At 31.9% G+C, this 14,038-nt stretch overlaps 1 protein-coding gene across 4 annotated transcripts in view; it reads right to left on the minus strand.

Annotated features, from left to right (window-relative positions):
• LOC138128958 (uncharacterized) overlaps positions 1-14,038 on the minus strand; it is a 50,928-nt gene that overhangs the window by 8,736 nt on the left and 28,154 nt on the right. For 3 of the 4 annotated variants that reach the window (XR_011158972.1, XM_069045195.1, XM_069045196.1), the window contains exon 3: positions 535-5,214. Coding sequence is in view for 3 of the 4 variants with exons in the window: in XM_069045195.1 (XP_068901296.1) it covers positions 535-5,214 (4,680 nt within the window). In the remaining variant the exon portion in view is untranslated. Of the gene's footprint in view, positions 1-534; positions 5,215-5,270; positions 5,387-14,038 lie in introns of all 4 variants that reach the window. The other variant, XM_069045197.1, reaches the window with a different exon arrangement.

Below are 14,038 nucleotides of genomic sequence, written 5' to 3' on the forward strand. Positions count from 1 at the left end.
ATAAACAACCATAATTAGGATTTCAATTCTTTCAGTTTCACTGAGTTTCACCGTGTTCACAAATTAAAATGAAACGATTCTTATTAAATTGAGTTGTTAACTTATTGAAAGGTACTTCACAATGACATAAAAAATAACATTAAGAAAACACTATAATTTTTTGTAGAATTATCTTCACATAAATAAAACAGGAATATTAAAAACTGCAGAATCTGATTTGATAACATATTTTGCCGTTTATTGGAAATTATGATTTTACACAAAGTTACGTTTCCATGGAAAAGAGTTGACATACAAAAAAAAAGAGTAGGCTAAGAATTGGAGCATAATCATTAATCAGTAAAAAACTTTTGTTAAAAACATTTTGTTATAAATTTCATATTTACGGAAATAAACGGTCCATTCCATACTTTTCACTAAGCCTGCATATTCGACATATTCGTTACAGAGATATCGCTTTCTATTTAGCAAGTACTGTAACTTTGGAAAATTAAACACAAACGAAAGATACAAATTGTTATCTAAGAAACTTACCGAATCGTACCCATTTGACAAATATTTCTCTAAAAGTTCGACGATTCGCTTCCTTCCGAAATTTGCTTTTTTCTTACAATCCCGTATAAACTTGGTCATTTTCAATAATAAATCGGTCCGAAGCTGTTGATTTTCGACTGCAAAGTACAAAGGGTATTCTTCGTTGTTGACATCGATCTTATCCAGATCTAGTCCATCTTCTAGAAACAATTTTACAGCAAAACAATTGCCATTGTAAACAGCGTACTGAAGAGACGTTACATAGTCAGTAGAGATCAACTGATCGTGTGCTGTAGCATCAAACAGTATCTTCACCACGTGATGTAATCCAGGACATGTTACAGCATAATCTAGAGCAGTTTTTTTGTTTTTATCTCTCTTGTTGACGTCAACACCGTGACTTAATAACAACTGAATCACCTCAACATCAGGGGAGAGTTCTTTTTCGAAAGCTGCATGCAACGCAGTCCTCCCGAAATCACAAACAGCATTAACGTCAGCACCGTGATCAAGTAGCACTCTTATGCAATTGTAATTTCTTCTGAAAACGGCATAGTCAAGTATACTTCGGTTTTGTGAATCTTCAGCGTTTACACTCGCACCATTTTCTAGCAAAAAAAATATTATTTTTTCATATGAAATGTCAGAAAGTATCGTCTGGTACAAAATACTTTTTTCATAGTTGTGTGTGGCATTAACGTCTCCCCCAGATCGAGTGGATTCTTTTAACAAATCAAAATCATATTTGCAAGCATAATGTAAGGCAGTACGTCCAGAAAAATCTTTATCATTCACGTAAGCGCGTGCATTGATCAACAAGCTCACCATTTCTTCATTTGGCTTATCTGGTCTGAATATTGTATGTAATAAGTTTACTTTCTTCTCAGTGACAACTTTTACGTCAAGACCATGATTAAGCAACATTACCAAAGCATCGTAGTGTCCTTTTTTGCAACAAAGATTTAATGGAGTTCTTCCTTTGTCATCTCTGGCTTTCGCATTTATCCCTTTATCTATCAAGAGTTTTACTATTCTCATATTTACATTAGAATTTTCGAGAGCATAATGTAGTGCGTTCTGTCCAACTTTGTCAGTTAAATTGATATTTGCTCCTTGTTCTAGTAAGACTTTAACGATCACATCGTCATCAAGTTGAGAAGCCAAATGCAAAGCGGTTCTCTTCCAGCCACATTGTCCGTCTACATCTAAACCGCATTTTATTAAGGTTGTTATCACTTTTATGCTTTCGTCCATTAAACTTTCTTCAGATCGGTTATTCTTTCTAATTTTTTTAACAGCCACGTGCAACAATGTCAAATTGGATTTTCCAAATTTCACTGATAGAGCTTTTGAGTCTTTTCTAAAGGCAGCAAGTAATAAATTTGGATAACTCATCTGTGACGAATAATAGGCAAGTGTGATAGTGTTATAGCGTTCGAACAAACTTTCAAGGCTTATCGAATCTCCATATGTTTCTAAAATTTTTTCTACAGCGAACAAGTTATGGAGTCGAATGGCGTAGTCAAGACAGTTCCATTCAAAGACGTTGTCCTTTTCAAATACATCGCAATCTGACAACATTTTGAATATTTCTCTGTACTGTGTAGAGACTCCTTCGATGTAATTTTCAGCATAATATTTCTTGGAAATACGTTTTTTTTTGTAAAGGTTAGAAAAAGTTTTTACTTTTTTCAACATAGGAGGATGTTTGACGCCATAAGTGCACAACAATTCAAGTGGACTTCGACCACCTTCATCTTTCTCTTTCCTCTTATCTAAATGCTTTAAAACTAAATCTGTATGCTTATATATTACAGCCAAATGAATTGTACTCTTTTCCGCCAACATAATATCGAATATGAACTTCAGATTTTGATTTTCTTTGATAAACAAGTCATCTTTCAACAGCGAAACCTTGTTCAGATTGTTCTTCAACCACGCACAAGCAAAATATTCTGCGAAAGTCTGGTGGTCGAAGATGGCTTCATTATCATCGGTGATTTCTTTGACTATTCCAAACGGATCTCCAGTTTTTAATTTTTTCAAGAACTTTTGACTCCTTCCAAATTCAATTTTTAACTTATCGAAAGTTGTGGCGTTCAGACAAGACTTCAATGCTGGCAATTCGTATCGTTCGAGATACTCATCAAAGTCAAACCCCAGCTGGTCCCCGTATTCCTGCATTCCTAATTTTCTATGTTGATGCTTTTTCTTTCCTTGGAAAAATATTTTATACATTTTGGTCAACACAAAAATTTCTTGGTCGGGTTCTTTCCATAAATTTTTGTCGTCTTGAAAATTTTCTGTAACCATGAACAACTGTAAAGGGACTTCTAACAAGTGTCGACTGTTAACGATATCCACGTTTGCGTATATTTTATTGGTAATAAGTTCAACTTCATCTTTTTTGTACATACCCTGTAGACGCTTGTGGATGTATGCCCTCTGTTGCTCTTCTGTCAATTCTTCAATTTTTATGGGAAATATATTAAGGTTTTGCGACACCATTTCCTCCAAATTTTCACGTGAAGTAATCCACACGCGAAAACCCAACGAAGAGATGTGCTTAATAAAATCCAAAGCGATCGGAATACAGTCACTATCTATTTCGTCCAATCCGTCGAAGAAAAAAAAAATTTTTTTATTTTGTAAAAATATCGAAAGAATCTTAAGCACTAATGTATCTTTTTCTTCTTGAAAAAAATTGAGCAATCTTTCATCGTGCGTACATCCCTTCTTAAAAACTGTTTTGTGATTGATCAAATTTACACGGACACTCCAGTGACTGGAGGGACAGATACTGCTCAAGCGAGACACCAGCGTACTCTTACCCATTCCGGGTGGTGAGCAAATGACATTTAGCGGATGATCGAGATATGTGAAAATTTCCGTTTCAGCGACACTTGCCCTTTCAGATTTCATTGCGTCCAACGAAAATCTGTTTTCTTTACTTAAAACTGAAGTACAACTTTTGTCGTCGAAAACTTGGAGTAAATGAACGTTCCTCTCCGTCTGTTCACAAATTTCATTGAATCGAACCAGAGGCCATTCATTACTAGTCAGCAAAACATCTAGTTCTCTTAATTTCTTTTTCTCTTCGAGTTTCAAGTACTGATCAAGCTCCATCACGTGCAAATCCAACTGTCGAATTGCTTCATTCCACCGTTGAAAGACGTTGCAAATGATTAGGAGAGAATTTGTTTTCTTAAAAAACTCTAACATTTTGTTTATATCTAAACTAATTGTAGAAACCCTTCTGGGAATATAACTTTCAAATGCATTCTCCTGCTTTCTACCGATTTGAATAACTTCTTGTGTCATTTTAATAAGTTCTGTAGTTTCAATAGTCCGGCCATTTTCTTGATCAAAGTTGAGTAACTGGTCCAAAAAAATTGATTTTCGACCTTGAAGAGACACCTCAAAATGTTTAATGATATTTGCGTAGACATCTTCATTTGGTAAATCGGAAAGATGTTGGAAAATTTTCCACCCCGGAAACATTGTTTTTGTTGCGTTTGCCAATAATACCACTTTTTTCTTTTCAACTTTCTCGAGCAGTCTGATAGCGTGTTTAACTTGTTTTTCATGACATTCTTCCGCTTTAATAATCAAGGGAACTTTGTTTAAATGCCACAACACTTTACTTCTTTCCCTTGGAGATAAATCCTTAATCCTCTTAGGACGCAATCCATATTTGAGCGATGTCAAACTGATTTCATCATCGCTTGCTGTCTCGTTCCAGATGTTAGTGATAACCTCTTCGTTCGAATCTCTAACAATCGTCATGTCAAATTTCATAATTGCTTCTCGAAGAAGTGCGGATTTTTCGTTGCACTTTCTGTCCGATATCGTTTGTATAAAAGGAGTAAGCGTTAACTCAGTCAATTTTGCAATTACATCATATTTAGTCAGGATAAAGTTACCAGACCACCACGTTTCCATGAACTGGATAAAACTTGAAGAGTATGTAGCATCGTTAATTCCACACTTTTCTATCAATATATCGTTGATTATCGACTGTGCTCCTGTCGTGTTAGTCTGATGGGCAAAGAAATAAAAACGTTTCAAAGAATCATCAAGACCTTCAAGTAACCCACTACTCTGTTTTAACTCAAACTGAAAAACTTTTGTGCTCTCCTTATGATCGCTGATTCCTTCTCTGTTCCATAGCAGAAGTTTCTCAGGGTCCAAGTCTTTCAGTTCCTTCACAACAACCTCTTCATTTTTCTTGTCTTTATTTTGAAGACATATTTCTGAATCATTCTTGATACATGTCGAGGAATTCGTGTATAAAATAAAACTGGCATTTTCAGTGTCTTTAAATTTTCGAATGGAATTTATATACTTCAGTACGCTGAAGTCGCCACATTCCGCCGCAAGCTTATTGTTGGTAACAATTTTCATTTTACTCTCAGAATGTTTCAATTGCAAGAGAAACATTTGCGATTGTCCATCCATAAAAGATACTTTTAGCGCCACGTCATCGAAGTCTCCACAAAGTTTACAGTTGGTTTTCATTACGAAATCAGCCACAATATCACTAGTGCTGAATTTCAAAGCGAAAATAGCACACATCAGTTTTTCATAATCCTTGCCGAAATCTGTGGTTCCAGGTCTTTTTTTGTAAGTATCAAATCGGAGCTGAGTTGAAGAATCAATGGACTTCTCCTTGGCTGCAAACTGAAGATTAAATAAAAATGATACAGTTTTAAAATAAGTTACATAATTAAATTTACCAAATTCAATTGAACTGAATTCCAAGTTGGGATCTATTCGTATCGTTAATTAATTAATAATTTCTGTTAAGATCGAGGTAGAGCACTTAAGACTCCTTGTTACCATCACTTGTCACCTATATTGTAAAATAACTGTTTAAACAGGAAATTACCCATTTTTTAATTTGAAGGAAGGTTCATACTACAATTTGTTCATATTGGCTAACTGCATGAGGCTAGGTCCTGATTTTTTAAAAAGGCTATTTTATTCGTTGTGCCACCCGGGACTGGCATTTTACTTTAGTTTAAAACGATTTTTTTGATATAAGCTAAAATCTACTCTATGCAAGGCATGTAAAAAAGTTCGTATCGTTTCTTATCATATGTAATTTCATGAGAATTTGCAGAATTATCGAAAATGAGACACACTTTTGACGGAAACGAGATCGTGTTGTCTAATGAAACGCGAGGGTTGTTACGTCTGGCAACACAATTGAGTTTCCGACAAAGTGTCGAATTGTAGATAATTTTACAAAAATACTAATGTAATTCGAATGATTATTTCCCGAATAAACTCTGAAACATTATTGATATTAAATTCTTCGTATTCTTTGGCATAAAGCTTCATCGATATGATAACGAACTAAAACCATGGCCAACTGTATTAAAACGCTAAGCGCTTATTATGGCCGTCCCACTCGATGATTTATCCGTAAGAAAAATTGTTCTTGACATTTAAAAAAATCGTACGTACAATAGAGACTTCAAGTGACGATTATTTGAACTAAAGGTCAAGGACAACGAATGACAAACGTCTTTTTTTCTGTTATTGGTTATGTCCATGTCAAAATTTATAAGTAAATAAATTAACTGCAAGTGTTAACTGCATGCGGTAACAAAATAATAAAAATAGTAAAAGTGTAAAATAACTGTAGTGATGGATAAATGACCGGTCATTTATTTTTGGTCAAAGTTGACCGGTCCTTAACCGGTCAATTACCAGTCATTATTGGTCAAAAAGTAGGAACTAGTTAAACATCACAATGTGATTCTTTCAATGTCAAGGATTATTTTAATACCAAATAATGGTTCTTAATTCCATTTTTTATAAGATTTATTGATCGATAAATTATTGTTCTAAAATTGTATAACTGAGGTTAAGTTTGAAAAGTAGGTAAGTATTTTATGAAAATAAAAATATATTGTATGCTATGTTAAGAAGACACAAAAACGATTGAAAAAAAAAACAATTCTTCCTAATAGATAAAAAGCTTAATCGTTTTCCACAATGATCTCTATTAAAGTTTTAGATGTTTCATTGTCATAATTTACTTATTTATTGTCATAATCGATTTCTTCATTGTCAGCAGCTACGTAAATGAAATTAGACAACCCAACATAACCTCATCTCATCAGTCAAACAGTCGTCATATCCTATAATCTTCAACATTATAAGCGGGAAATTTAAATTTTAAAAATGACTGGTCAAATACGTCAAGTCATTGACAATTATTGACCGGTCAAATGGGTCATTGACTAAGTCAATTACCGGACCTCACAACACTAAAAATAAGAAACATACATATAATAGGTAAGGTGTTATGAAGTCAATAGCTTTAAAAACCAAAAAAAAAAACGAACTTCAATTGCTTTAAAATATTAGACATAACCTCAAATTGTTTTGAATTTAGTATTTTCTGAATACAATGTGTTGTTGGATAATGTGATTCGTGTCAGCATTAGAATAAGTGAGCACATCAAAAAGATTGTCACCTGTGAAAAAAGTTCAACAAGAAAATGGTAAATTTCCTAGAATGGAATAAAATTTTCATGGTTGCAGAGGATAACCCAAATGGACTTAATATGTAAATACAAAGATTCGCTGACCCAGCTAGCAAATAAGTTACCAGGGGGCAACAAGTCATTTACCAAAAAGAAACATTAAGTTCAAAGGAAAATGCATAAGGGAGGAAATGAGGAACTGACACAGGATGAGATCCTAAATTTGTAATAAAAGCTTTTTTCTAATTTTGACATATAAAGTGACACTTTTCAAAATTAATTGAAGTTGGGAAACGTCACACTTTTCGTAACTGGTTACGAAAAGTAAAATCTTTCCTAACTGGTTAGGAAAAATTTATTGTATCATCAATTTGACACTGTCATATTTTTTGTTTTTAAGCAAAATAGCCGTGCCTATTTACCTACTTGATGTTTTAACACAATAATAATTTATTATTAATGAAATTCATTACTTCGTTTAACGTTTGAAGAAACTTTTTTTTGTCAAAATTAGAAAAAATTTTGTATGTAACACTTTAGGAAATGCAATTTTGTGTAACTCGTGTGATTTTGCGGGATCTCGCTGCGCTCGTCCTGCAAATATTCCACAAAATAACGCATTTCCTAACTGGTTACATAAATAGCTATTAAAATGTATCGATACGTTTATTAGTAAAAGCAAAACGCGGTACTCTGTATAGCAATCAAAGTGCTGTAGTGTTGTGAAAACAAGTATCCTTTTTTTGAACATCCAGTGTTTAAGAAATAAAATTCAGGAGCTTGAGGTTATATTAGAAATCAATAAATTTGATATTTTATGTTTCGAAGAACACTGGCTGGTTGAGTCTGAGGCAAATTGTTTTAGAGTGGGTAGTTATTCAACAGCTGAATACTTTGCTAGAAAAAATCACATCCATGGAGAACTAATAGAATTTGTTGACTCCAGTTTTGAATATATACCTCTCCCTACTGTTAAAGATTTATCCATAGAAATAGACTGTGAATTAGGAGGTAAATGTACTCCTTCAATCTGAAACCATTGGTGAAAGACCTTGCACAGCCAACAAAATGCTTTGCTTTGTTATCCACGGGTTATCAACTAGATACACAATTCCTGCAAGGTACTTTTTCCATTCAACGGCACAATTTTTACAGATTTTTGTTTCATTGTTCTTTGGCTTGTTACCGACAATCATGCATTTAGTCGAGTCAATGAAGGTTTTTACTTCTTAACCCTCAGAAACAGCTCCGATTTTGATGATTTTTTTTTTTAATGTGTGTATTTATATATTATTTGAAATCAGAAACATTTTGTTTGGGGCACGTAAATATTTATATTGTTTAAACAATAATTTGCTATTTATGGAAAAAAATCCGTTTTCACGATATTTATTTCAAAGATTTTTTTTATATGGAAACTGAAGTATGAAGAGTAGTTGTTAAGTTAAAATTTCTAGTAAAAAAAAAACAATTTTTACAACAAAAAACATAAAAAAATGCAACATAAAACCAAATTCAGAGAACATTTTTTACCCATTCGTGTCTTTCTGAACTGCTTAAACAATGACATAGTTGAATCAAACAGTGTAGTTGTTTTTAAAAATAAATTACAAAAATATCCTCTGGAAATTCATAGCCATAATTACAATTAAGTAGTGCTTATAGGCGACCCGGCCGCTACTCGAACGGAGCAAACAGTGAAATACATCTGTTGGAAATCCTAAACTAAAGCTTGCTAAGTTAATTTCTGGGAATAAAACAGGCTAATGCCTCTATTCCTCCAATTAATAATAATAATGATTATTATTATAATTCCTCCAATTATAAAAGAAAATTTAGAAAAGCAATTTTATTTAAGAATTAAATCTATTTTAAAATCAAAATTAAACGGTAATAATTTAATTAAAGCAGTTAATACATATGCTGTTCCATTACTGACCTATTCTTTCGGTGTTATAAAATGGTCCAAAACTAATTTACAGAACATAAACATTAAAACTAGAGTTCTTTTTACCAAATTTAGTAAACACCATCCTAAATCTGCTATTGAAAGATTTAATTTACCACGCGAAAACGGTGGTAGGGGTTTTTCAAATCTAGAAATACTGCTAAAAAATCAAATTGCTTCACTAAAAAATTATTTCCTCAATAGAGCTCGTGATAACACCTTTTTTAATGCTTTGGTTTCAGCCGATAAAGGCTACACACCTTTAAATTTAAGGGATAATATAATTTCAGATATTGTTAAGCCAAATATACCTGACACTATAGTAAATATAAAACAGAAGTCTTTACGTGGGAGATACTTTAAAGAACTGGAACAACCAGAAGTTAATATTCAGGCCTCTCACGCATGGCTTAAGAATTCAAATATTCACCCTGAGACGGAGGGTTTTATATTTGCAATACAAGATCGTGTTATAAATACAAGAAATTATAAAAAACACATATGCGGTTTACAATTGATAATTGATAAATGTAGGATTTGCGGAAGTGAAGGGGAAACCATTGAACACATCATTTCTTCTTGCACCGTTTTGGCTCAAAGCGAATATAAAAAACGTCACGATATATTCGCTAAAATTATACACATGAATTTAGCTGTTAAATTCAATTTATTAAAGAATACACAACCACATTATAGTTATACACCAGAAAGTTGTTTGGAAAATGACAGTTACAAGTTTTGATAGAACAATTTTAACTGACATTCATATTAAGCATAACAGACCAGACATTATAATTTTAAATAAACAACAAAAGCAAGCATATCTTTTAGATATAGCTGTTCCAAATTCACATAATATAACACAGACATATAACACAAAAATTAATAAATATTTAGAGCTCTCCGTTGCTATGAGAAATCTTTGGTGTTTAGAAAAAATTTCAGCAACGGGAATAGTACCGCAATCTCTTTTTAAAAATTTAAAAATTCTGGATTTAGATAACACATTGGTAATTGAAATTCAAAAAGGTATATTATTATACTCATGTCACATCGTGAGTAAGTTCCTTAACATTGACACAGAACATAATACACAACAAAGTCAAAATGCGGAGGCGAGACGCCGGTAATTATGTTGATAAGCACTGCACTATTACTTGATAGTAATATCCGTAATAGTGTATGTACTCCGGCAAAATTGCCGTGCCGCCGGGTGGAGGTGGGATACGAATATGTAATTTCAGCAACGGGAATAGTACCGCAATCTCTTTTTAAAAATTAAAAAATTTTGGACTTAGAGAACACATTGGTGGTTGAAATTCAAAAAGGTATATTATTATACTCATGTCATATCGTGAAGAAATTCCTTAACATTGACACAGAAAATAAAACACAAAAAAGTCAAAATGTGGAGGCGAGACGCCGGTAATTATATTGATTAGCACTGCACTATTACTTGATAGTATTATCCGTAATAGTGTATGTACTCCGGCAAAATTGCCGTGCCGCCGGGTGGTGGAGGGTTAAGATGTAATAATAATAATAATGTTGAAAATGTTGTTACACAGTCTAGGACTGGTTTACAAATCTATGAGGGGCGTGATGACCAACTCAATAGACCGGGACCAATGGCTTAACGTGACTTCCGAATCACGAGATAGAATATAGCCTTTTTTTACATAATAATAATAATAATAAACAACGGAAAATTGAAAACAAACTATTTAGAAATAATGAGAAGTTGTTTTACAAAAATTTAGCAGATAATAAAACTCAAAATAATAATGGTATACCAAATATAAATGAAATTAAAGAATTCTGGTCAAACATATGGTCAAATGAAGTTCAATTTAATAATCAGGCAGAATGGATTCCTAATTTAGAAAATGAGATACCAGATAGTAATAATCCACATCATATTCAAATTAGCCTTGAAATTTTAGTTAAAAATATTAATAGTTCACATAATTGGAAATCTCCTGGAGGTGACCAAATTCATAACTTTTGGTTAAAAAAATTTACTTGTATTCATAAATGCTTGATCACTTTAACGGATTTATTAGGGAACCTAACACATTTCCAGAGTTTTTGGCCCATGGTATAACATATATGAAACCAAAAGATTCCGATACTAAAAATCCATCAAAATATAGGCCAATCACATGTCTGCCTACAATTTATAAAATTATGACATCTTGCATTAAAGTAATAATTTACGACCATTGTCAAAAATTAAATATACTTAATGAAGAACAAAAAGGTTGTGTTAAGGAGTGTTTTGGTTGCAAAGAACAACTTATAATAGATACGGTAATAATGGAACAAGCTAGAAAAAATAATAGAAATATTTATACCGCATTCATAGACTACAAAAAAGCCTATGATTCAGTACCACATTCATGGTTAATTAAAATTCTTAAAATTTATAAAATTAATTTGGATTTGATTAACTTTTTATCACATGTAATGACATTTTGGAGAACTACTTTAAATTTATCAATAAACAATAATAAATTAAAATCCGAGCCTATTCAAATTAAACGGGGAATTTATCAAGGAGATTCTTTAAGTCCTTTATGGTTTTGTCTAGCCATTAATCCTTTGACAAATCTATTAAATAGCACTGGATACGGTTTTAATATTAGACATAATAATACCACACTATCAAAATTAAATCACCTTCTTTATATGGATGACATAAAACTTTATGCATCTAAAAAGAATCACATTTTATCTTTATTAACAATAACTGAAAATTTCTCAAATGATATTGGCATGAGTTTTGGTATTGTGTGGTAAGTGTAAAACGCAATCAATATGTCGCGGTCATTACGAAAATTTAGAATATATAACTAAAGAAGGAGAAATCATTAAAAATTTAAATAAAGGAGAATTTTATAAATATTTAGGTATTAATCAATCAAATCATATTCAACATTCAATTATAAAAGAAAATTTAGAAAAACAATTTTATTTAAGAATTAAATCTATTTTAAAATCAAAATTAAACGGTAATAATTTAATTAAAGCAGTTAATACATATGCTGTTCCATTGTTGACCTATTCTTTTGGTATTATAAAATGGTCCAAAACTAATTTACAGAATATAAATATTCAAACTAGAGTTCTCTTTACAAAATTTTGTAAACATCACCCCAAATCTGCTATTGAAGAATTTACCACGCGAAAATGGTGGTAGGGGTTTTTCAAATCTAGAAATTCTACAACATAATCAAATTGCTTCACTAAAAAATTATTTTCTCAATAGAGCTCGTGATAACACTTTTTTTAATGCTTTGGTTTCAGCGGATAAAGGTTACACACCTTTAAATTTAAGTGATAATATAATTTCAGATATTGTTGAGCCAAATATACCTTACACTATAGCAAATATAAAACAAAAGTCTTTACATGGGAGATATTTTAAAGAGCTAGAACAGCCAGAAATTAATATTCAAGCTTCTCATGCATGGCTTAAAAAATCAAATATTCATCCTGAGACTGAGGGTTTTATATTTGCAATACAAGATCGTGTTATAAACACAAGAAATTATAAAAAACACATATGCGGTTTACAATCGATCATTGATAAATGTAGGATTTGCGGAACTGAAGGGGAAACCATTGAACATATCATTTCTTCTTGCACCGTTTTGGCTCAAAGCGAATATAAAAAACGTCATGATATATTCGCAAAAATTATACACATGAATTTAGCAGTTAAATTCAATTTATTAAAGGATACACAACCACATTACATTTATAAACCAGAAAGTTGTTTAGAAAATGACAATTACAAATTATATTTTGATCGGACAGTTTTAACTGACATTCACATTCAGCATAACAGACCAGACATTATTATTTTAAATAAACAACAAAAGCAAGCATATCTTTTAGATATAGCTGTTCCAAATTCACACAATATAACACAGACATATAATACAAAAATTAATAAATATTTAGAACTCTCCGTTGCTATGAGAAATCTTTGGTGTTTAGAAAAAATTTCGATTTTACCATTTATAATTTCAGCAACAGGAATAGTACCCCAATCTCTTTTTAAAAATTTAAAAATTTTGGACTTAGAGAACACATTGGTGGTTGAAATTCAAAAAGGTATATTATTATACTCATTGACACAGAACATAAAACACAAAAAAGTCAAAATGTGGAGGCGAGACGCCGGTAATTATGTTGTTAAGCACTGCACTATTACTTGATAGTATTATCCGTAATAGTGTATGTACTCCGGCAAAATTGCCGTGCCGCCGGGTGGAGGTGGGATACGATAATTATTATTAATTGGAGGAATAGAGGCATTAGCCTGTTTTATTCCCAGAAATTAACTTAGCAAGCTTTAGTGTAGGATTTCCAACAGATGTATTTCACTGTTTGCTCCGTTCGTGTCGCGGCCGGGCCGCCTATAAGCACTACTTAATTGTAATTATGGCTATGAATTTCCAGAGGATATTTTTGTAATTTATTTTTAAAAACAACTACACTGTTTGATTCAACTATGTCATTGTTTAAGCTGTTCAGAAAGACACGAATGGGTAAAAAATGTTCTCTGCATTTGGTTTTATGTTGCATTTTTATTATGTTTTTTGTTGTAAAAATTGTTTTTTTTTACTAGAAATTTTAACTTAACAACTACTCTTTATACTTCAGTTTCCATATAAAAAAATCTTTGAAATAAATATCGTGGAAAACGGAATTTTTTCCATAAATAGCAAATTATTGTTTAAACAATATAAATATTTACGTGCCCCAACCAAAATGTCTCTGATTTCAAATAATATATAAATACACACATTTAAAAAAAAAATCATCAAAATCGGAGCTGTTTCTGAGGATTAAGAAGTTTCGGCGATTTTTCGGCTTTATTGACTCGACTAATTAAATGTAGCTTAATTTAAAAATCTTTGCAGCGGAATGTTAAAAAATCATATTGACCATCCATTCCTAACCTTTTTTCCCACTATTTCTATTTTAAGTTTTGATTAATGTCGTTGTGACAATTTCGTTTTCAAATCAGTTCCTAATGTTAATTTAGGGG

The sequence above is a fragment of the Tenebrio molitor genome, chromosome 4 (assembly GCF_963966145.1).
Source record: "Tenebrio molitor chromosome 4, icTenMoli1.1, whole genome shotgun sequence".
Classification (NCBI taxonomy): Eukaryota; Metazoa; Arthropoda; class Insecta; order Coleoptera; family Tenebrionidae; genus Tenebrio; species Tenebrio molitor.